Source organism: Sarcophilus harrisii, chromosome 6 (genome assembly GCF_902635505.1).
Source record: "Sarcophilus harrisii chromosome 6, mSarHar1.11, whole genome shotgun sequence".
Classification (NCBI taxonomy): Eukaryota; Metazoa; Chordata; class Mammalia; order Dasyuromorphia; family Dasyuridae; genus Sarcophilus; species Sarcophilus harrisii.
The window spans coordinates 44,357,235-44,380,514 of record NC_045431.1 but is presented as its reverse complement, the minus strand read 5'-3'; the positions used below and the strand labels follow the sequence as shown (position 1 = coordinate 44,380,514).

The 23,280-nt window shown below is 31.5% G+C and overlaps 1 protein-coding gene across 15 annotated transcripts in view; it reads right to left on the bottom strand.

Annotated features, from left to right (window-relative positions):
• Window positions 1-16,193, bottom strand: part of ADGRL3 (adhesion G protein-coupled receptor L3) — a 571,267-nt gene extending 555,074 nt beyond the window's left edge. For 14 of the 15 annotated variants that reach the window (XM_031942418.1, XM_031942420.1, XM_031942421.1 and 11 more), the window contains exon 1: window positions 15,826-15,942. In XM_031942418.1, coding sequence (XP_031798278.1) covers window positions 15,826-15,937 — 112 coding nt within the window. In that variant the 5' untranslated portion in view covers window positions 15,938-15,942. The other variant, XM_031942424.1, reaches the window with a different exon arrangement.
• Window positions 16,194-23,280: the final 7,087 nt, after the last annotated feature.

Below are 23,280 nucleotides of genomic sequence, written 5' to 3'. Positions count from 1 at the left end.
CATAAACTGATCAAGACTAAGTTCCAGGCTAAACCTGTTGGGTACTCATTGACTCAGAGTAAATCTAAATAGTAGTTGTTTTTGTTTTGGCCATATACGTGTATGTATATATGTATGTGTGTGTGTGTGTATTTTTTTCTAACCATTTGTTTTTTCTTTATTTTTTTATTTTTCCTTCTTGACTAAGTAGAAGAGGTTATGTTCTGCCTCTTTTTTTTTTTTACCTGCCCTTAAAGGAGTGGTTGCCTCAGTGAAACTAAAATCTGTTAAAAACCTAACTAAAAAGTCCAAGATCTATCCTTACTCACTGAATAAGTGGTTGCCTCAGTCAAACTGAGATCTATTAATGACGATTAAAATGTCCAAGATCTAACTTTAATCAAAGATTGGTTGCCTCAGTCAAACCGAGATCTGTTAAAGACCCTAACTAAAAATTCCAAGATCTCTCACAGTATCCATGGCCATCTTCAGTCATTCTGATCCAAATCTTTCCCAGCTCCTGAGGAGAAAGAATCTAGTGATGTGCACAGCCACCCCTTAATGAAATCCAATTCGCTTTCATGTCCTCCTCAAGAACAAAGGACAAACATCAACTACTTCTAATTCTGAGATCTCTACCAAAAATGCATTCTAGTCTGTTTGTTATACAGATTTATTTTGCTTTCTTTCATTGAGAGCACATTATAAATTGTACATAAGCAATTGTACAAGAAACTAAACTTTCCCTTTCGTGTCATGCTGTCTCCCAAAGTATGAGAAGACTTTTAACTGTACTTCAGTGTGACTGATTACCTAAACATTTCAAAAACCCAAGCAAGTCAAATAACAAGTGGCAAGACAAAAATCTTGGAGATAAAAAAGAAAAAACGTATCTGGGTTAAAACAGCATCAGAGGAGTCTGTTTTATATTTGTCAACTGAATACTCACAGTAAATATTAACAGATAACAATAGTCCTTGGTGTATATACTACTGTGCTTACAGAAGAAAGATTGGCATTGATTTGTTAAACATTGTTTCTTTAAAAAATTATTTTTCAAACAGAGTAAAGTAAAAAAATGTCATTTTTAGGCAGCTCATGGTTGATTTGTTCACTCCCACTCATCCTACATATTTCTCTCTGCTCACACAGACTCCACTCTACTACAGGCTTTCAAAACTTCTCATTGACTATTAAAATGTATTGATGTTCAGTCATATTTGAATTATCTCTGTTTGGGATTTTCTTAGTAGATATAGAAATGGTTTGCTATTTTCTTCTCTAGTTCATTTTCCAGATGAAGTAAGGGAGTCAGACAAGGGTTGTGTGACTTGCCTCAAGCAGAATTTGAACTCAAAAAAGTCTACCTGACTCCAGACCCAGTGGCCACCTAATTGCCCTTTCCATTTTGTTTCCCTGTACCAGTGTGTCTCTACTCTAATCCATTGTTTACTCAGATTTCTATTTTTTTCCTAAAACAAAGTCTGACGATTATTACTTCTTATTCCCTATTTTAAAAGATCCAATATTTCTCTGTACATCTAGGATCAAATATTAAATAATCTCTTTAGCATCTAAACAACTTCAGAATCTGGATCCTTCCTACTTTTCTGGTTTTCTATCATGCACTCTATCATTCACTCCCTGTGCTCAGGATATTTGCTTTCCAGCTGCTGTGGTTTGGACAGGTTGTCCTTTTGCCCTACAGTGTTATTTTTGCTTACCTTTACCTCTTACTTGCCCTGGCTTTCTTTGTACCACCATAAACTACATATGGTTCTAGCAGGAACCAATACAGAGTAGCTGAAATACTGGGTGTGCTAAGGGAACTGCTTTGTTGCAACAAATTGTTAAATGTTCAATTTAACTCAGCTGATTATTTAACTGGTTTCAATTGTATTCTGGGAGTGTTATCTGGTATGTCTTATGTAGATAGTTTTCTCTTTCATATCAGCTTATTCACTTTTATTCTTGAAAAGTAATAAACTCACAATAGTTAAAACCATCATTTGCTGGATAACGATGTTAAAGCAGTATAAGAAATGTTGAGAACAATGTTCTTGAGAAATACAAAGAATTTGTAGGACTATGAAAATGATATGTGGCTTTTAAAATAACCTTTATTAAGATTATTTTTCATTGGATAACCTTTTTGCCCATTTTCTTGGTCCCAAGATCAACACATCTATTTATTTTTTAAAATTATCTACTATTATTCTGAATCCTGATCACTTGCAATAAAAAAGTTTCAGTGGACACTAAGGGGTTACCTAGTGATAGGAAAGCATTATCATTTTGGCTTCTGACCAAAGATTGAGTTCTTTTTTTTTTCCTAATCAAATTAAGTAAAACAACAAACCATTATTAGATTTCTCATTCAAAAACATTCCTGAGAGTGATAACATACAGTATAGTTTTTAATTAAACATGCCTGTGAGCTGAAAATTGTAGTCACAGACCAGATTTCATTTCTCAGTGACATAAATATCTGAAATATTCAATTATTCCTACTTTTCTCCTCTCCATTAGAGTACACTTACTGTTCTGGTTTGAAAGTCATTCTTTACCTTCAAAGACCTAGAGGGACTTCAGTTCATGATGTTTGTGGTTCAGCTGATAAAGAAAAGACTTTGGCAGATGAGGGACATAATTATGATCTTGAAGGATCTGAAGACCTTTCTTTTGGGACAAACATTAAATTTACTCTACTCAACCCTATAGTGAAGGATAAAGAGCAATCGGTGAAATTGAATCTTACTCAAAAAATTTTGTAAAAATGAGAAAGAAACTTCCTCAAGCTGTCAATAATGTTTAAAATGTATATGTGAACAAAATCAGGTAAATCTTGGACACAAGTGTCTTTTGTTAGTTGTATGATCTTCCTGCCTGGAGTGTACTGGAAATGTGCATGCGAATGCTTGGTAAGGTATCGGGACTTTTTCAAAGGGGAATTTTTACTTAATGTTTAAATGATTTTTTCCCAACTTATCCAGTGAACAAGCTCAGTGATCAATTATGTGATAGCTATGATATATACAATCTGCTTAGAATTGACCACCTACCTTTTATAACAACACAGTGTTTTCATGAGTCTGCAGAGCCAGTCTCATAACAATAACCTGTGACTTACAGAGTAACTGAGTGCTCAATTGGGTGTCCTGGGCTACTGGTAACTCACCTAAAAGCTTAGTGCTAAGCAAACGTGTAGTGGTCCCCCCCAGAGAAAGCATCATCCCTGATTGTGGTACTGAAATTTCTGCATAATCTGTGCCTGTAAAGTATGCATTTTACTGTTTCCCAAATTTTACAATTAAAGGAACTATAATAAAGATTATGGCCAAATAACAATTACTGCAGCATGACTGGTTTCAAGTTGTCTGTGAAACTATTGTTGATCTGTAACTAAAGCTAATCAAAGAAGTATATACGATTACTAATTTTGTGGAATATCTGACCTTTTTAAAATGAGCATCACTGTATTAAGCTGGCAGGATTCCTTCTGTAAATTCATCTCTCCCCCTTCTAGAATGATGTAATTTTGTTTGAATCTCAGTCCCTTGCACCTCCATGCTCCAAAGAAACAAGAATAGTAATCTGTTTTGAAATTGAGTTAAAAAAGATATGGAAGACAATTGAATAAAATAACAGAGATAGATAGAAGAAAGATGATGGATGGATGGATAGATAGATACATAGATAGATAGAGAAACATAGATTAGATAGATGAAAAATAGTTCAGTGATAGCTTTTTTGTACTTAGTCCAAAACAAACAGGTCCTTGATTCTGACATATTAAATTTATGCTTATATTTACCTTTAAAATTGGAGTCAAATCAAATATGCTGAAAGAAGCATCATTTTCCAGAGTATTAATCCATTTCTTCCAAGATGGAATTTTAGAATAAGGGGGTAGAATGTGCTTTCTTTTCTTTTTATCCAGTTAGGTTGAGATACAGCAAACAGTTGAAAGATTTTCCTGACTATGAATCCAACAGTTAATTCGAATGCTGAGCTGTAATTATTTACTAGAGAATAATTAAGACTTAGCCACTATGGAAAAATCAAACAAAATCCTGAATTGAGGTTTATAAGGATGAATATGGACATGTTCAAATCTACTCAACCACATTTATGTGCAATGCTGAATCCTAGATGTTAAGATTACAAAGACCTTATTGTCTTAGGGGACAGAACATGTACACTGATAGGTAAGAGCCAAGTTGAAAAGAAGAAAACACATACCTTAAAAAATCCTAGGGATTCCCTAGTTGGACTAAAATAGTGATTATTTGTCTCTTTATAACTCTTCCATCAATTAAGCAACTCAATGGAAAAAGGGACTCTGTCACTGTCAGCGGCAATTTGCATATGTGTGTGTGTGTGTGTGTGTGTGTCTAAATACACACACATATACATATACATTTCTTGCAGCAGACTGGCATAAGACACTAATAATCATAGGCTTCTTGATTTATACATTAATGTCTACATATCTATTCAAAGATATTACCACATGGGAACTAGAATATGACACCTTCTATGCTATCGTTTAGAAAGCAAACAATTTATGAATTTTTAGTTTTGTCTTATAGTTTCTCTGTATACATTACATTTATTTCTACTTTTGTTTCTTTCATACTGTATGCTTATTTTTTTCAAAAGTCATACCTAAAATCTTAGGATAAATAGTGATTTATACACTAAGGAACATTATCATCTTTAATAAAATTATTTCCTAAAATCAGTTCTTCAATGGGAAAAAGTTTTAAAAGATAAAACTAACCATCATCTCTGATGGTAGCAATAGCAACGTTTTAACCTTTTTAGCTTCATTAAAAATTTAAAAGGGCCTCTCACCTTCTACATTTTTACAGCATCATAAATGTCCTGTTAGAACTTGAAGTTTCTCTTCTTTCAGAGGCCCTCAATTACTATAAGAGATACTTTGGGCTTATGAACTGGATCCAAAAAAATCACTTGTTAAGTATACTCTCTTTTCTAATAATAATGCATTTTTTGTTGGTATCTCTATACTCATTTCTCAGTTTTACCTTCTAAAATATGTTGTTTAAACATAAATGATGACTAAAAATAATACTGATTCAATAAACTACAGAGAAATAAAGACATTCATCATCATGTCTCAAAACTAAATTCAACAGAATCCTGTGAGTCCAGGGAAAGAACATCCAAACCATCTGCTCCAAACTCTTAAGTAAAGGAATTCTTAAAATATAGAAGCTACATCAAACATGTAAGTAATGATCTCTCTATTACTACTACCACTTAAAATATGCCTGATTTCATTCTTCTCCAATTTCATTTTGGAAAGTGTGACTTCTTTTACTTGTGGTGTATATTTGATTTTGTTATGATAGATGGTATTAAGATATTACTTTAAACATAATTTCTTCTTGATTTCTTTGTAGTTCCTCAGAAGTTCTTGGTGAGGGAAAAAAAGGATAGCTGTTCACATCTATTAGTATGTAAAATAGTGGGATGTTTGTTTTGATAACTTCTGTTTCTTATTTGGTCTGTCTCAGTAATTTTTTTGGCTTTTTAATAATTGGTTTAGACCACTATAGTTTTGTAATAGTTTATTTTTGTGGTCTTGTAATATATGCTGCCTTCATATTTATGTTTTCCATTTTCCATTGAGATTTAAGAACATCTTTTATTCTTAAATATAATTATTTTGTCTAATTTGCTAAGTATTTCCTTAGTAATTTAATTGTTACAGAAATAAATCTACATATTAGTTAAGGTACTTTCATCATATTTATTATGTTGACTTGGTCTAGCCATGAGGAATGAATAAAATTTCTTTTAAATTAATTGTCTTCTATAATTTATTTTGTATTGGACCTGGAATTTCATTTGTGTTAAGTAGTTCCTGCTGAGCCAGTCCCTGAACCAATGCAGATTGACATACACTATTCTTCAATTTCAAGTCAGAGAATTGTAGAGAGCATTTAGAGATTAAATGACTTGCCCAGGATCACACAGCCAGCTCATGTTCAATTCAAAACTTGAACAGTTTTAACAAGATGCGTGATGATCAACTGTAATGGACTTGGCTGTTTTCAACAGGGAGGTAATTCAGCCCATTTCCAATAGACTTGTGATGGAGAGAGGCATCTGCATCCAGAGAAAGGACTGTAGGGATGGATCACAACATAGCATTTTCATTTTTTGTTGGTGCCTCATATACTCATTTCTGAGTTTTACCTTCTAAAATATGTTGTTTAAACATAAAAGATGACTAAAATAATACTGATTACATAAACTACTCAGAAATAAAGACAATCAGCATAAAAGGTAATTAAAATATCTAACTAAAATAACTAAAAATTCATATAACTTTTTTGTTGTTATTTGCTTTTTTTTCCTCTCATTTTTCCTTTTTTGATCTGATTTTTCTTATACATCATGATAAACATGGAAATATGTTTAGAAAAATTGTATATGTTTAACATATATTAAGTTGCTTGCAATCTACGGGTGGGAGTAGGTGGGAAGGGAGGGAAAAATTTTTGAATGCAAGGTTTTGCAAGGGTGAATGTTGAAAACTATCTTTGCATGTATTTTGAAAAGTAAAAAGCTATTCTTATTTAAAAAAAAGAATAAAGAGGGGCAGCTAAGGGGCACAGTGGATAGAGCACCAGCCCTGAAGTCAGGAGAACCAGAGTTCAAATCTGATCTCAGACACTTAACACTTCCTAGCTGTGTGACCCTGGGCAAGTCATTTAAAACCCAATTGTCTCAGAAGAGAAAAAAAGAATAAAGATGAAGTTTTTCTCTCTAAAATCAACTAAAATAATCTGATTCTCTCTACATTTATTTCTGTAAAATTTATGCATAATATATTTCTATTATTTGTGTGTGAATATGTGTGTGTTGGTAAATCAGCTTCCAGATATCATATGTATTTGAATGGAATTTATCTAATTACTGCCTCTGCCTGGGTTCTGCTAGTATAATCAGTGTTTTCTGTGGATTATATTCTCTTCCCTTAATTAAAATGATTAATAAGAACAATTAGTTACCTTGATATTTATTTGGAGTATTCTAGGGGCAGCACAAAGTCATCTACAAACAGGAATAATTTTGTCATATTTTGTTCTGTGTTTATACCTTTGATTTTGTTCTCTTGCAAAACTGAAATCACTGACTATAAGAATTAGAAAGAGGGCTCCCTGAATTAAAAAAAATTAAAGTGAAGAGTAGATTTGGTCAGTTTCTCTTGATTATTTAACTTCCTTCATTTGTGATAAATGCTGCTCCTAAATGCTTGATTTTGCAGTAACTTAGAATTCATATGAGAGAGGGACTATGGAAAATCAAACACAAAATGTATGTGCCCAGAAGATATTTATTAATTTCATTACAACTAAAATTGTCTTTTGCCTGCCTCTTAATGTAATACGGGGCAGGCAAAAGACAATTTAGCATATTCAGTCTATCTTGCCCTCTTTCTTTTTTAAGCGGGCTTTTAAACTAAATAGTTTAAAATTTTTAGAGACAATAAAACTTTATTCCACTTCATTCAATAAATAATTTTTCAACACCAATTAAGTATAGGTATTTGAATAGGAATGGGGTATTTGGGGCTTTTAAATTTGTATGTCATATTGAGCTGATATTGAAATTCCAAAGCTTATTTTCTCCCTATTCTTTTTGTATAAGTAAAATTCTATCTCTTTATTTTAAAGAAATGTTCCTTAGGTTTTTAGGGTTCCAGAATGGGGTTAAATGGATAAATAGATATTTTATATTGCTGCTCCTTCAAAAATCTGTTCTTTGGCATTTTTAAGCACAGGAACTGTTTGAATACTATGAAACCCTAGGACTTCCTAATTGGCTCATAGAGATAACTAAAGAATCTTTTATAAGTTGGCAGGTATGGTGACATGGGCCTACCTATTTGTTTACCTATTAAATTATTACTTAGAAAGGAAGGAAAGTTACTCACGTGACTTTAGGGATGAAAGACAAAAAGAATGATCAATCAATTCTTAAAGTGTACCAGCCAAATGATATAGACATGAACCTTCCTTGCCATGGAGGTTTGCCATTTAAATTAGATAGTAACTGCTAGGAGATGATCATTGGGTTATTCTTTTAGAATAAGGTTTAAAATTCCAAGAGTCAATATCACATCCTCATGCAAATAATAAGAAATGGAAAAAAAACACATAAATCAAGCACTCTGAAATGAATTAAAAAATTAATAGTTTAAGAAGCTCAGTAATACTTGCTTCATTGTTATAGTTAATACTTTTAGAATTACATCAAATAATATGGGGAAATGAGATGTTTCCATTTACGTCTTGTTAGGAATGCCAAACCTTCTAATGTTTCTCCATTTCAAGTCAATTATGTCAATTATTTTAATTCATGAGAAGTGACCACATTTCTACTTGATTTATCCCATTTTGGAAGCACTGAAAGTATATAGAGCCCCAGAATTAGCTCTGATGATATCAAAACTAACAAATCTAATGTTAACATATAGGTAAACATCAAGAAATAAACTGGGGGAAAAATAACCTGAGTATAAAAAGATACTATGGTGACAGAGATATGATAATAGGGAAGATCAAGACATAAGAGAAAGGGACTGTTGTCAAAACTGACACAAGCAGAGCTTCAGAGAAAAATGTGAATTGGAGATAAGCTGAATAAGAACTCCTAGAAGAGCTCAGAAAAGTTTATTTTTTTTAATCAAATAAGAGAGGTAGAGTAAAACCTGGGGAAAGAAATAAGAGCTATTCACTAAAACTATGAAAAGAGTCAATTTGGTAAAAGAGAAACAGATGAAAAAAATCCTAATGAAAATAAAATAAAGAGGGATTCACCAAGAAAAAGAAGAATGGGAAAAATGTCTCATGTAGAAGAGGCAAATAAGGAAAACTTTTTTATAGTGTAGGAGTAAATGAGGAGATAGTGACAGAAAAATTTAATATTTATAATCAAATGTAAAATTAGTGTATATCATAAATACTTCCTCATTCCCAAACACTCTAGTGTAGTAGGTAAGGACTGATTACATTCTATCACATAGACACTTATATGTTTAAAGCATTTGTATAACCTAAAATGTCACAGGATCAGAATTAGAGATACAGGGTATTCTGTGAATCAAATGGAAAAGTGTAAAGAAAGAAAATGCAATAAAGCAACTTTCCCTCGCTAATATAACCTTACCTGAAGTGTAAAATAAACCAAAGTGATTTCATCAGTTTTTATCTATATCATCAGTTTTTTATTAAATCACATGAAGAAATGAAAAAAAAACTGATAATAAATATGTAATTATATGTTATATGTTGCATCCATTTTGCCTACGCATACATAACTGGAATGAAAGTACATGACTCCCTGTTTATGTCTTCTCAGACTGTTTACAATAAGATTCATAGATAGCTTTTTATTCTTTTTATTTAACATGTTTATATAGCAAAGACATTTAAATAAAGCCTTGCAGAGGGCAGTAGAAAGTAATACCATACACATCCTTTTAGTTTGTATAATCAATTCAATGACTGAATATTTCCCCAAGATCCAGCAATACAGTGCATCTAATGAAAATTCAGTAGTGTCTGCCCACAATAACCTTGCGTGTTATTACCAGGTAAAAAAAAATTCTTCAAGATCTAAAAATGGAGATACTGTACGCAATACCAATTACTTAGCCTAGCAAACACTGGATATTTTAGAGTATCTAATCTCTTAAAACAACAAAGTTAAATAGAGCCTACATCAACAGTCACTATTTCACTATGAATAAAACATATATTCTTTGAATCATATGGTAAAAGGTAATAAAGGAAAATGCATTAAAGCAACCTTCTCTCACTAATATAATCTTACCTGAAGTATAAAATGAACCAAAAATGATTTCAAATCATCAGTTTTTATTAAATCATATGCCGAAATGAAAAATAACTTTGATTATATATATATATATATATATATATATATATATATAAAATTATGTCATATGTTCCATCTACTTTGTCTATATTTATACATAGCTGGAATAAAAATATATAGATATGTGTTTGTGTATAAAGTTTTTTCGTTCAACATGAGTGAAGTCTATTCTGTTGCAACTAAAATTATAAGTTAAAGGCAACTTCTTGGTACTTATATCCATAATGACAAATATGTTCCAGGTTTCTTTCATATATTCAGACAAACTAAAGAGACTGACTTTATATATGAAATCAAAATATTCTGTGAAGACCAAGGATGCTAAGAGAATCTTCAATAAAAAACAATACACTTTCAGGGGAATAATTTAAAAATAGGGAACCAAGGTTAGTAGTAGTTTCTCTTAAGGAGATTTATGTATGTATGTATAAAAATACATTTATCTCTGTTATTTATATGTTAGGGATAGGGATTAAACATGTGATTTCCTTAATCTAAAGAACTTTTGAGTCATGAAATTCCCCTACCAATACAGGTCAACAATTATCTTGGCAACTTTTAAAAAGGTACATAAAGTACTGAGAGTTTTAATGACTTTCCCAACATTATATAATCAATATGTGACAAGGACTGGAATTTAACACATAGGTCATCAGAAATCTGAAATCAGTTTTCATTCTATGATATTATATCGTCTAATGCATATCTGAACACACACACACACACACACACACACACACACACATAAAGCTTAAAACTGTCCTGAGACTTTTGGAACACTACAAAACTTAAAATGTCATCAAAACTTTTGGGATACCTCGTATTTCTTAAAATTTTAATTTTTCCCCTGGTATTCTATCAGCAAAACAATCTGTAGGCAGTTGAATAGGAACAAACTCAAAGATATATGGCCATTGTTTTTCTCTTTTCAGTCAGACATAAGACTTTGAGACATAACACAAAAGAAACCCATGGAGTTCAAATGAAAATGACAGCACCTACATAATACAAATCCAAGAATTCAGGAAATTCTAAATGTTCCTGACTAAGCAGTATACCTCAGACATAAATCACTATGGTTATTTTTTTAAGACAGTGAAGAAATCAGATATGTGCAGAATGTAAGCTGGGATAGCAAGGTTCTCATTGCATCCAGGGGAATGGTGTACAACTAATGAATAATAAGTTAAGGAGAAAAAAGCAGACTGAAGAAGGAAAATGCACACACAGAGAGAAATAGATACACATGGTAGTGAAGAAGGTGTTGTCAATATATGCAATGTTGCACATTAGTTAAATCTTCTGCGATAATATGAAGGTTATCAAATTAAATTTTAAAACATCATTTAATTAAATATTAAATATGTGATTTTATTTATTATATAATATATAATCATAATTATATGATAACATATGACAGTATCTAAATAGAAATACTATAATATATTATACATTATAATATAATATGATAATATATTGAAATATAATATAATAAATTGATAAATTAAATAGAAATGAAATTAAACTGATCAGATCTATGCTGATATCAAACTATATACAGTAATAAATATAAATATAGAAGTAGAAAGGGGTTGACAGACAACATATGGGTATCACTACGTATAAACCACATATGAAAAATTTCTATGTAGATTATATATAAGCAATTATACACAAACATACTTGTATATATAAATATTTAGTTATCCATTTACTTGAAAAAGGCTTAATCAATTTTGGTTAGATAATAATGTTGGAATATAATTATAATATAATTATGATGCTAATATTATAAAATGTTTACCACTGGGAAAAGTTCTGGTATTTGCTTTGATGCATAAAAAAATCTCAAAACATAAATCTACTAGATATACTAGAGATATTTCTCCAAACTACAAAAGCAGATGAATATTCACATATTCTTTTGCCCTAAACAATCTAGTGAAAATTAAAATCATTGACATAAATAATTTTATACTCAGGATGAAAAAGCCAAAATAATAATTTCCAAATAAAGCTTCTGTGAGACAAAAGACAGACCTACTAAATAGTGGAAATAGTGGGAATTTTTTTTTTTTTTTAATGCACTCAAGAACCACTCTCTACAATCTGTGCCTGCCAGGGCGACTCTCTCTATTCACATATCACTTCAGTACAAAACTTATCTTTTATAAATATTATAGTTACTATATATTAAACTTTCCCATCTGAATTCTATTTTATTTGGAGTTCTCTAGTCCATTTTACATTGGATCTAGTTTAGACCAAGTTATATATGTTTGGGAATCTATGAAAACAAAAGGGGTGTGAACAATGCCCTGCAAGCTTCTGAAATTCGAAGACTATATTTTCATTTATTTAGCAACTTTTAAATTTCAATATCAATTTCACATAATCCAGACAACCACCATCAGAACAGGAAATCTAGATATTTTTTCTTTAAATGCAGTAAAAATACTGTCAAGAGAGTGCTCTTGCTGGCTGTCTTCTCCTTTCGGCATTATGCACAATGAATGAGCAGCCAATAGGAGATTTCATTCAGGCAATGTTCTGAGGAAATTAATTCATTTTGCAAGAAGCTTAAGTTATACAACCATAATAGGCAGCTGGTAGAGGGCACCTGGAGAGGAAGCAAAGACCTCTCCATCAGCAATAATCATATGTTCTACCCCTAAGCTGTGCACTACTCCCTCAACTCCCAGTCTAAACCTTATCTAGATTAAAATAGCAATAGTCTTTTTTTGTTTGCGGTTTCCCAACATACAGTATGGCAGGCTTATATTTTATGGGTTTTCACATTTAAATATTTTAGAATGAATGCTGAAGCTAGTTTCAAAATAGCATGACAAAAAATCTAAATACTCATACTACAACTGATTTAGGTTGCTTTTCAGTAACAACATAACAATGATAATACTTATTATTATCATGTAACTTTTAAAATTTATATTTATATAATGTTTGATCTGTGCTAAACTATGTGTTAAATGCTTTACAAGTATTCTCAACAATAACTATGGGAGACAGATACTATTATTATCACATTTTGAAGATGAGGAAACAAGAACCAAAACAAAAAAACAGGTTAAGTTCTTTGCCCAGGGTGACAGAACTAGTAAGTATCTGAGACCAGGTTTGAATTTAGTTATTCTGATTCCAAGCCTAGCACTCTATCCACTTAGTTGCTCTTAGGAAACAGAACAGCTATATTAACTGCAATCATCTGAATCCTTCATCAAATATCAAATGGTCTTACCCGAGCAAGTATATATGTCTTTCAAATTCCATTTCTCAATTTTAAATAAAAGTTGTAATTTCTTCTAACAAATATATCACTATATTATTACTGGTGACTCAAGTAGGGTTCCTTCTTGTACCAGGTACATTGCTGTTTATTTATATAAGCTTTCAAGAAATTAAAATATTCCAGTTCTCAAATGAATTTACCATTTCAATGATAGTCCCTTCCATTCAGACTTCAAATCTTTTCATGTCTCCCTCTAGGATATAACTCTTGTCCATTGCCCTCCCTCTCTGAATTCTGGGTGAAGGCATCCACCCATTTTTCTAATTCCTCTTGACAGCAAAAGGATGTTCAATGAATTACAAGGAACGTCTAATGCTTCTCCTTCTTGCTTGACATGGGACCAACTCAATTTTATTTTTTGGTATTACATTTGTTTAATAGCATTCTTTACTTCAATTCTCTTTTGTATAACTTCTTATTAGTAATGTGTAATAGCCTAATCCCATTTGCCATGAAGCTTTTTATTGTTCCTTGAATGATAATTCATTTTTAATTCTCTGGAAACTTTAATGTTCCATGACATGTACATATAGGGCTACTAGAATATGGGAATTAAGAAGATGAGCTTTTCTTTATACATGAAGTTTAGTGTCATTAAATGAAGATTGCAATTTCCTGAAGGCAATTCTTCTTCCACTTCTTGTACTTAATTCTGAGTCCAATATAACTTTACACACACATACACACACATATACACACATATACACAAATATACTAACATAAAATCAATAGATTATCCACAGGTAATCCAACTTGCAGTCATCATGGGGAACACAGATATTTTTCACCCAATTTGTTCAATTTATTTTTCCTATGTGGATGGTTAGACCACAGTCTTTCGAGTATTTATGGTTCTTATTTAAAAGGCTTTGCAATGTTACACACCTCAGTGCAATTAGAACAATGTCATCTACAAATTGGAATATATGAAGGACTTCACCATCTACTGGGAATCCATTTTTAACTTGGATATAACCCAGGATCTGCTCAATTACAGTGGAAAGTATAAATTTTCCTCCTTTATGCCATGCCAGAAATTAATAACTAGAAGTTCAAAGAAAGTTATTTAGGGCGTTACATATTTTAAGGCATCTTGTAAAGTTTTGATACATTATATGCTTAAGAGACACCTTTTAGAAGAAAAATTCAATTTGAAATGACTGCTCTAATGGTAGAATAATACATGTTAAACAGACATAGTTGAGGCTAGTGTTACTGTTTAGAATTTCTAATATTTCATTAGAACAGAATAGATTTTTGAAAACAGGAAATACATTTTTAGGTACAATCTTGTTAAAATAGGATTTTTATAAACAATGGAAAACAAAGATGAACTGAACTGACAAGAAATTCACTTCATCCATTGATTCTTCTCTGGTATTCTGTCAGCAAATGGAAAATACAAGTGTCCACCTTTCCATATTACTAAAATTAATCTCAATTATATGAGATATATAAGCTATGTTACTTACTGTGCCATCTCAATTGTACTCTAATGTAAAACACTTTTAATTTAGGAAATATCTCTAGAGTTTGACAAAAAGCTGTGGTTTGCTGAATTTTATAGTAAAACATCCTACACCTTGCAGCTTTAGAAAAATCAGATAGAATTTTATAGGTAAAATTTGGCCTCATTTAAATGTTTTCTTATTAAGAGAGATGCTTTTAAAAATTATCTCTTTTTAGCAAATTTGTGGTGTAAAAAAGGATGCTGACTAAAGAAATTGAGAAAACTATTCAAGAGGGTAGAGAATATAATTTCCCAATGAGACTATTTCACTCAGTTTTTGAATAACAAAGGCAAATTACTCATAAATTCTAAACATACCAACAATAGAGCTTTTATTAGCAACAGTGCTTTTAAATTTGTCTTTTTTTTAAAAAGAGGAATACAAAACAATCATCTCAGAATTTTGAAATTTATCTGGTTTTTCAATCATAGAGTTGTGGGTGATTCTTTATTATAGAATTTGCAATAAAGTTGTAAGTTGATCCCTCGTTCTTTTCTGCAGATAACTCATGACTCTCAACAGTTATGTTGGTGGAATTCAATCTCATCAAGATCCTACCAAATTGAAAAAAAAATTTCCATTTTAGGATCAACAATGTCTGTCAACAGCAGACTAACCTAACTAGCTATTTCTGGTTTCCTTACAGGTTGTTTTGGTTTTTGCGGGGAGAAGTAGGAAGGTAATGGTCATGGCAACTCTCAATGATTATCAAGTTATAGAAAGAACATAATTTTCATTGGTGGAAGGATCACTGACATGTACAGAATCACAGATCTTTGAAGTAAAAATTAATTAAATATATAACTGGGTTCTTATCCAAGGTAAATGCAAAATAACCAATCATTAAAAACAAAATTGCCTCATAAAATGCAATTCATTAAGCAAGGAGAATTTTTTTTCCCCAAGAGTACTAATGATAAACTTCTGAATAGTATACATATATTCATAAGACAAATACAACTTTTCATACATTATGGGTGTATATATATATATATATATATAATTTCAATGTACACTTCAGGAAATATATCTTGAAGTCATTTTGTGTTTGCAATTTAAGAGTATAAATACTCGGCCAGGATTCAAGCCTACCTGGAATTAATGTACAGCAGATGTCAATCTGCTGAATCTTAGCTTGCTGACTTGAAAAAGAATCTTTTATGACTAAGTGAGCAGAAGAGATCCATTCCATATATATCTTCATTATATCCTTACCATGAATAATTGGTGCAAAGAGCGTCATGAAGAATAGCAGCTGTGATGACCACATGGCTGTGTACTGTGACTTGTAGGTTGCTCAGCAATGAGTGCTTCAATAGTGAAATGAAATGTGTCCTTCGGTTCCCTCTTCTTTACTCCAAAAGTAGATGGCTCTACTTTAAGGGAGGAGGATTTAAAAAAAAATAAAAAATGATAAAAGAAAAAAAAGCCTCCCTCAAAAATGTTTAAAAATAATAACACAAATATCCAGAGTCCAAGACCTAAAATGAAAAAAGAAACCATAAAAATGGTCAGAAGCAAATAGAGATAAATACATTTACAGCAAGATTTCAGAATTAGATAATTCCTTGATTCCCACTTTAATTTCTCAATGAAATTTAATTTTCCCAATCATTATCTATAACATAAATTTACCAAACAGGCAGCTAGGTGGTGGGAGATGGGGCAAGATGGACCTGGAGTCAGGAAAATCTAAATTTGATTACAGACTTATATGTGACCTTAACCCCTCTCACTCTTTTTCCTCATCTATAAAATCATACTCATATCATATGGTTATTTTGGTGAACAAATGAGATAACAAACGTAAAGCACTTTTCAAACCTTTAAAGTACTACATAAATAATAGTTATTATTAAAAAAACCACTTCAATAATTATTATTTATACATGGAAGTAAAATGCCAAAACCTCAAAAACTGATAGCTTCTTGGGTCAGAAAGATCCTCAAGGGCCATCTATTGTCAAAAAGAACAAATGGTCATGACAGAAGTGTATGTTTATATATAAATATATATGTGTATGTATATATATATGCATGTGTTTGCATATGTGCATGCATGTATATATATATATATATGAATATATACACACATATATGAATAAAGTTGTCTCCTAATTTTTCTCCTTTCACTCTGTCAACTTTACAATCTGACAGAATGAAGGTGGGTGGGGGCAACGTGATGACTAAGACCTTATCCTTTTCATTTTTGTCATTTTGCCCTCTACACAGTCCTTTAACTGGCTATAAATAAAGGATTTTACTTAGACATGCCTTGGAATTTTTTTAATAAACATAAGCTAAGTTGTATGCTCATTTAAAAAACATACTCCAATTTTGGTGACTATGTTTACATTAACATCCATCCATAATAAATTGGGGGTTGTCCCCCTCCCCAAATAAGAATAACAATGATTTTCCCTTAGTCATGACCATTCTGTGATGGAGTTCAAGCAAAATAACATTATCTCTCCATGAATCCTCTAGTTTCCAACTTTAAATTTTTTGTACCTAGACATATAGATCAATTATTTTAATTATCTTCACATAATCTTTATGAAGGGAATTCTGTATATTGCACTTGCAAAATACTCTTATTTTGAAGCCAACCTATTCACAGCTCAACTGCCAAAAATCAAGGTGTATAACTCTACAAATAGTTCGGGTTTCTGTCTAAAATAATTACTTTTGTCTTTTCAAGATTTTTGGAATTTTCATTGGTGGAAGGATCATTGACATGTACAGAATCACAGATCTTTGAAGTAAAAATTAATTAAATGCATAACTGGGTTCTTATCCCATAAGACAATGGAGAATCATAAAAGTATACACTAATGTGGTTTTAAAACTATACAGATATATATGATAAAATACTAGCAAGTAATTACAATATATCACTATGACCAAGTGAGATTTATACTAAAGATGAAGGTCTGGTTCAATATTAGAAAAGAGATTAGCATAACTAACCATATCAATAACAAAAACAACCATATCATGTGATTATATCAATATTTTATCAACCCGTACAGAAAAACCTTTGACAAAATACAACACATTCCTATTAAATATGTTACAAAGCATAGGAATCAAGGGAATTTTTTTTAAAAAGGTAAGTAGTATTTATCTAAAAGAGCAAGCATCATCTGTCATGAGGATAAATCAAAGCCTTCCAGTAAGATCAGGAATGAAGCAATGATGTTTATTATCACCACTAGTATTCAATATTGCACTGGAAATGCTAGCTATGGCTATAAGAAAAAGAAATGTATTAGGAATAAAATTAAGCAATAAGAAAACAAAATTATCTCTTTGCAAAAGATATGATGGTATGTTTACAGTGAATGCTACAGAATCAATTAAAAACTAATTGAAATAATAACTTCAGCAAAGATGCAGAATATAAAACAAATCCACAGCATTTCTATGTAATATATAGAAAGAGAAATTCCACTTAAAATAAAGGCAGACATTATAAAATACTTGGGAGTCTATCTACCCAGATGAACTCAAGAACTATGTGAACACAATTAAGTACTTTTCACACAAATAGACCTATGTCTAAGCAAGTGGAGAATTATTAATGAGTAATAAGTAGTCAAAGTCAATATAATTAAAATGACATTTCAATCTAAGTTAGTTAATTTATTCAGTGTCATAACAACCAAACTTCCAAAGAATTACTTTATAAGACTAGGGAAAAATGGTACTAAAATTTATCTGGAAGAAAAGATCAATAATATCAAGGGAATCTACCAAAAAACTGTGAAGGAAGATGTCCTGTCAATTCCAGGTTTCAAAGTATATTACAAAATGATAATAATAAAAACAATGTAATTTTGGCTAAGGAATGAAATGGTGCATCAGTGGAATAGAACAATTTGTAACTATGCCCAGAGTGCTAAAAAATTATGTATATCCATTGATCCAGTAATACTACTATATGTATGTATGTGACAAAGGAAAAGTATCCCCTTGTACAATTATACTTATAATACCTTTTTTGTGGTGTCAAGTCAAATAAGGAAGTCAAAGAAATGCCCAGTAATTGAGGAATGGTTGAAGAAGTTCTGGTATGATTGTCAAATTCTACTATGCTATAAGAAATAGCTGCAGGATGATTTCAGAAAAACCTACCAAGACTGATACAAACCGTTGTAAAATAAAATAAGCAGAACCAGGAGAATATTTTACAAGGTAATAGCAATATCATCAGGATGATCAATTGCAAAAGACTCAACTGCTTTGATCAAAACCATCTGAGACAATTGTAAAATGATCTAACTGTTCTGGAGAGTAATTTGGAATTATGCCTAAAGGCTTGTAAAACTGTGAGTGCCCTTTGATCCAGCAATGCCATTACTGAGTCTGTACCCAAAAAATTATGAACGAGGGGAAAAGACTCAAATGTGCAAAAATGTTTTTAACAGCCTTTTATGTTGGCAAAGATTTAAAAAATGAGTAAATGGATATCATGTGGGGGATGGCTGAATAAGTTATAGTGTATGAAAGTTATAGAGTTTAATTGTTCTATAAAAACGATGAACAAGCTGATTTTAGAAAGGCCTGGAAAAATTTACATGAACTGATGCTGAGTGAAACAAGCAGAACCAGGAAAACATGGTACACTATAATAGCAAGAATGTGCAATGATCAACCATGAAAGAGGTAGTTCTTCTCAGCGATTCAGTAATCTAAAGGAATGTCAATAAACTTTGAATGGAAAATGCATATACTTCCAGAGAGAGAACTATGAAGACTGAATGTAAATCAACTATGTCATGTTCCCTTTTTTGTTTTTTTTTCCTCTTGTGGTTTTTTCTTTTGTTCTGATTTTCTCTCCCACCATGATTCATAATATGTAAAAAGGATGTATATGTATAACCAAAAAATGTTATTTTTAATGTGTAACTGGGGAAAATAAAAATACAAAAGATAATTTAAGGCAACATCAAAGAATCCATAATAAAAACATAAACCTTAAGAGAGAGAAATATAGAGAAAAGTGCAGATTGAGGTGCTTTTTAAAACTTTATTTTTATTGTTTTATTTTATTTGTATTTCCATTTGCATCATAGCTAATATAGAAATATGTTTTGCATAACTTCCATGTATAATTAGTATTAAATTTGCATGCCTTCTAAAATAGTGCAGTTGGTAGGAAGGATGAAGAGTATTCTGAATTCACATTTTTAAAACACTGGTAATTTTTTGCATGTAACTGAGAAATTTTAATGAAATAAACAATTAAAAATAATATTTGCTCTCTCCTTTCTTGTACTATTCAAATCATTTAATACTGTTTATGTTATAGAATAGTATTATAGCATATCAAAGTTAGCAGGTATCTCCAAGGACATTAGTCCATTTATTATTTTAACAAGAATTCTTTCTTGAAAATACTTAACAAATTTGGTTTATTAATGCCTCACCTCCAATGAGACATCTCATTAACTCCAAAGAAAGTACATCGCCATTTTGGTTCTTATGCTTTGATGGACAGTCATCCACAAGCAGGAACTTCTGAAGGTATTCACCATTAATTGGGACACTTTATAATTAGATGTTGAGTTGTACATCTACCATGACCTCAGAAGAAAAACAAACGAACAAAATGCTTTTGGCTCACCTAGATTTTTCTATTAATTAATTCTATTAATTCTGTTCTTTCTTCTATTCCTTCTATTAATTAATCCATATTAATAACAAGTGAGTTGATTGAAATAATCTCAGCTTTTAAACAATTTTTTTATTATTTTAAATAATGTTCCTTTGTTTAAAACCTCATTTATAATTGAGAAAGTATAAATTAGGAAAAGAATTATAAAAAAAGGCTTTGACAGGTTATAAACATTGACATACCTAAGGATGGGAAGTGGGGTGAAAAACAGATATTAAAAGAGAGAGGACATCTGCTTATTGAAACTACAACTAGGGGCAATTAGGTATTACTAGGGGAGAAGAGCAGATTAGAAGTGAACACATTTTGGGAAGTCCCAGAATGACAGCTAAAAAGTTAACCCACTTAAGCTTTGCCCTTTGAAGTCACTGAGGGCACAAAATTTGCTTCCAAACAATATGAAAATTGAAGAACAACATCAATGACCTAGAACCATTGAGTGGTGCTTTTGTTTCTTCCAGAACATTTCACATCTTAGCATATGCCAAATTCTAGAAATACTATCTCTATACGAGAGTATGAAAGAAGGCTTTATAATCTGCTTTATTAAAGAAGATGACTTGTTTCCTTAGAAAGATGGAAGAAATAATCCAGAAGTAAAGCAAATTAGGCATTGTTGTAAACATTGGAGATTAAAAAAGGCAGAATATAATCCCTCTTTTCAAGGAACTCACATTCTAATGGATCAAGGCAGAACAGGGGAATATAATAGAAAGAGAAGAAAAGGAATTTCTGAATTTACTGATATATAAAAGACATAAGTCTCTTGGAACAAGGGAGATCTCAGGAGAAGAACACCTTTGGATCATTCCTGGTAGTTTAAAACTTTTGGCTAGGTAGGAAATAAAAAAGGCAGAAAGAAGGAACAGGAGGAGAAGCACTTCTTCAAATAAAATAGCCTAAACCAGAACTTCAGATTCCAATCAAAGTCAAAGCCGAGATTCTTATGGAGCATTTAAAATTCTCCAAAATCTAGCCAGCAGTGGGAGCAATTTTTTTTTCTGAAGTCCACTCTCAAGTCTGCCTTTTTAGATTCAAGAAAGATTAAATGCCCTTAAGTCTCTTAGCTTTGTTTAGCCTCTTCAATTTTAAATTATCTTCAAATAATACACTGACCAGTAAGAATGTTATGTGTTCTATTTTTTCCCCCTTGCTACTATCAGGTTCTCCAGCCTTGCAAATATCACCATATCTTTGTTAAATATATAATTCCTTACTCCCAATTCTGTTTCGACTAGCTCTAGGACATCTACTTCATTATTTTTCTTACATTTATGGATATGTTAATCAAGTATTCAAGGTCAAGGCTATGTATAGAGACTTGAAACAAACAACAGCAGTATCTTTTGCCAGATTCTGGCTTGTAAAGTACAGAATAATTGAGAACTCTTAGAATCTTAGTTTCCATTAAAATGTTTAAATGAATACCATATAGAGCACTACAGTAGATACTAGTATAGTATAGAGAGAGTTTGGAAAAATGTCCTTTCCTCAGATATAGATAGCTTTACTATTTGTATAAGGTCTCTCTCTCTCTCTCAAAGCACGTTAACAAAACCATGGTTTAATGGACTTCATTTTCTACATTTAAAGTGGGTTGAAGAGTTCAAAAGTAAGTAGACAAACCTACCAACAAATCATTTATTATTTTCTTAAAACGTATAACCGAGATGCAATTTAATGAATAAGGGCATATAAAAATATGTCCACTTTGGAATTTTAAATTCTCATTTTTATAGCTTTACATTGTAAGTAGGATAGTATGAAAAATCAATCCAATAATATGTTATTTATGCAAATTCTCCAGGCAAAAATAATTCTGATTAACAGAATTTTCTGTATGATTTACATGGTTTTTTTTGTTGTTGTTCCTTCGTGTCAAAGGCATGAAAAAGGACATCTGTTCTTTTTCTCATGATTACATTGGTGGGGGTAGTGATGGCAATAAATCCACAAAAAAAGCCTATGCTTGTTGCAAGGGATAGGTGGGTGATGGAGTAACAGAAATAGAAGATAAAGAGATAACAGTCTACTCTTTTTTTTCATCTGTTTCTTCTCTTTACCTTAATAAAATCACAGGCCCAGTGCTTCCTCTTCCTCTGTAAAGACAGGTAATATAGTCATGGTATTTATGAGTCTGCCTCAGGGGCAAAAAGATTCAAATCCAGACTCTTGGCACATAATAGTAGTGTGATCCTGGGCAAGTCACCATCTCTTGGCATTGGAGGCAATGTTCTGAGAGAATAAGTTGCATAGAAGATACCAAATGGCAACAGGGATAGTTTTTCTCACCCAGGAATTCTTGATATAAATGAAATGACTCCTTTTCTCTATAGGAAAATGACTAATCGCCAACTGGAGAGTGTAGAACAAAAAAAGTTTAAAACTCAATTTGTAATTCAAGGTAAGAGAAATTCTAGCTATCTTCAATGACTTCAAGTGATCTGGTTCAGTTGAATTCGAGTACTGTGACAACCTATGGACATGGGAGCCGAATGACTCGGTCAGCTTTTAAACTTCTCCAAATTGCTACCTTTACTAAATCCATAACCTGATATCTTAGTGCAAGTGGAGGCTAATGCTGGGACCTCAAAGTCTGTGACAGCTCAGAAAAAGCAACCTGCTGATTCTGCCAAGCTGGAAAAAGCTTTGAGGCTGGACCCAAGAAGAGATCCCATATTTGTTCTATGAGTTTAACTTACCTAATTTCAGGAAATTGCCTAGACATTAGGAAGTGATTTTAAGTCTGCATGTGTGTGTGCATGTTTGCATGTGTGTATATATATGTATATATGTGTGTATGGGCATATATATATTAATATATACATATATGTTACATATATGTATGTGTATATATAATATATATA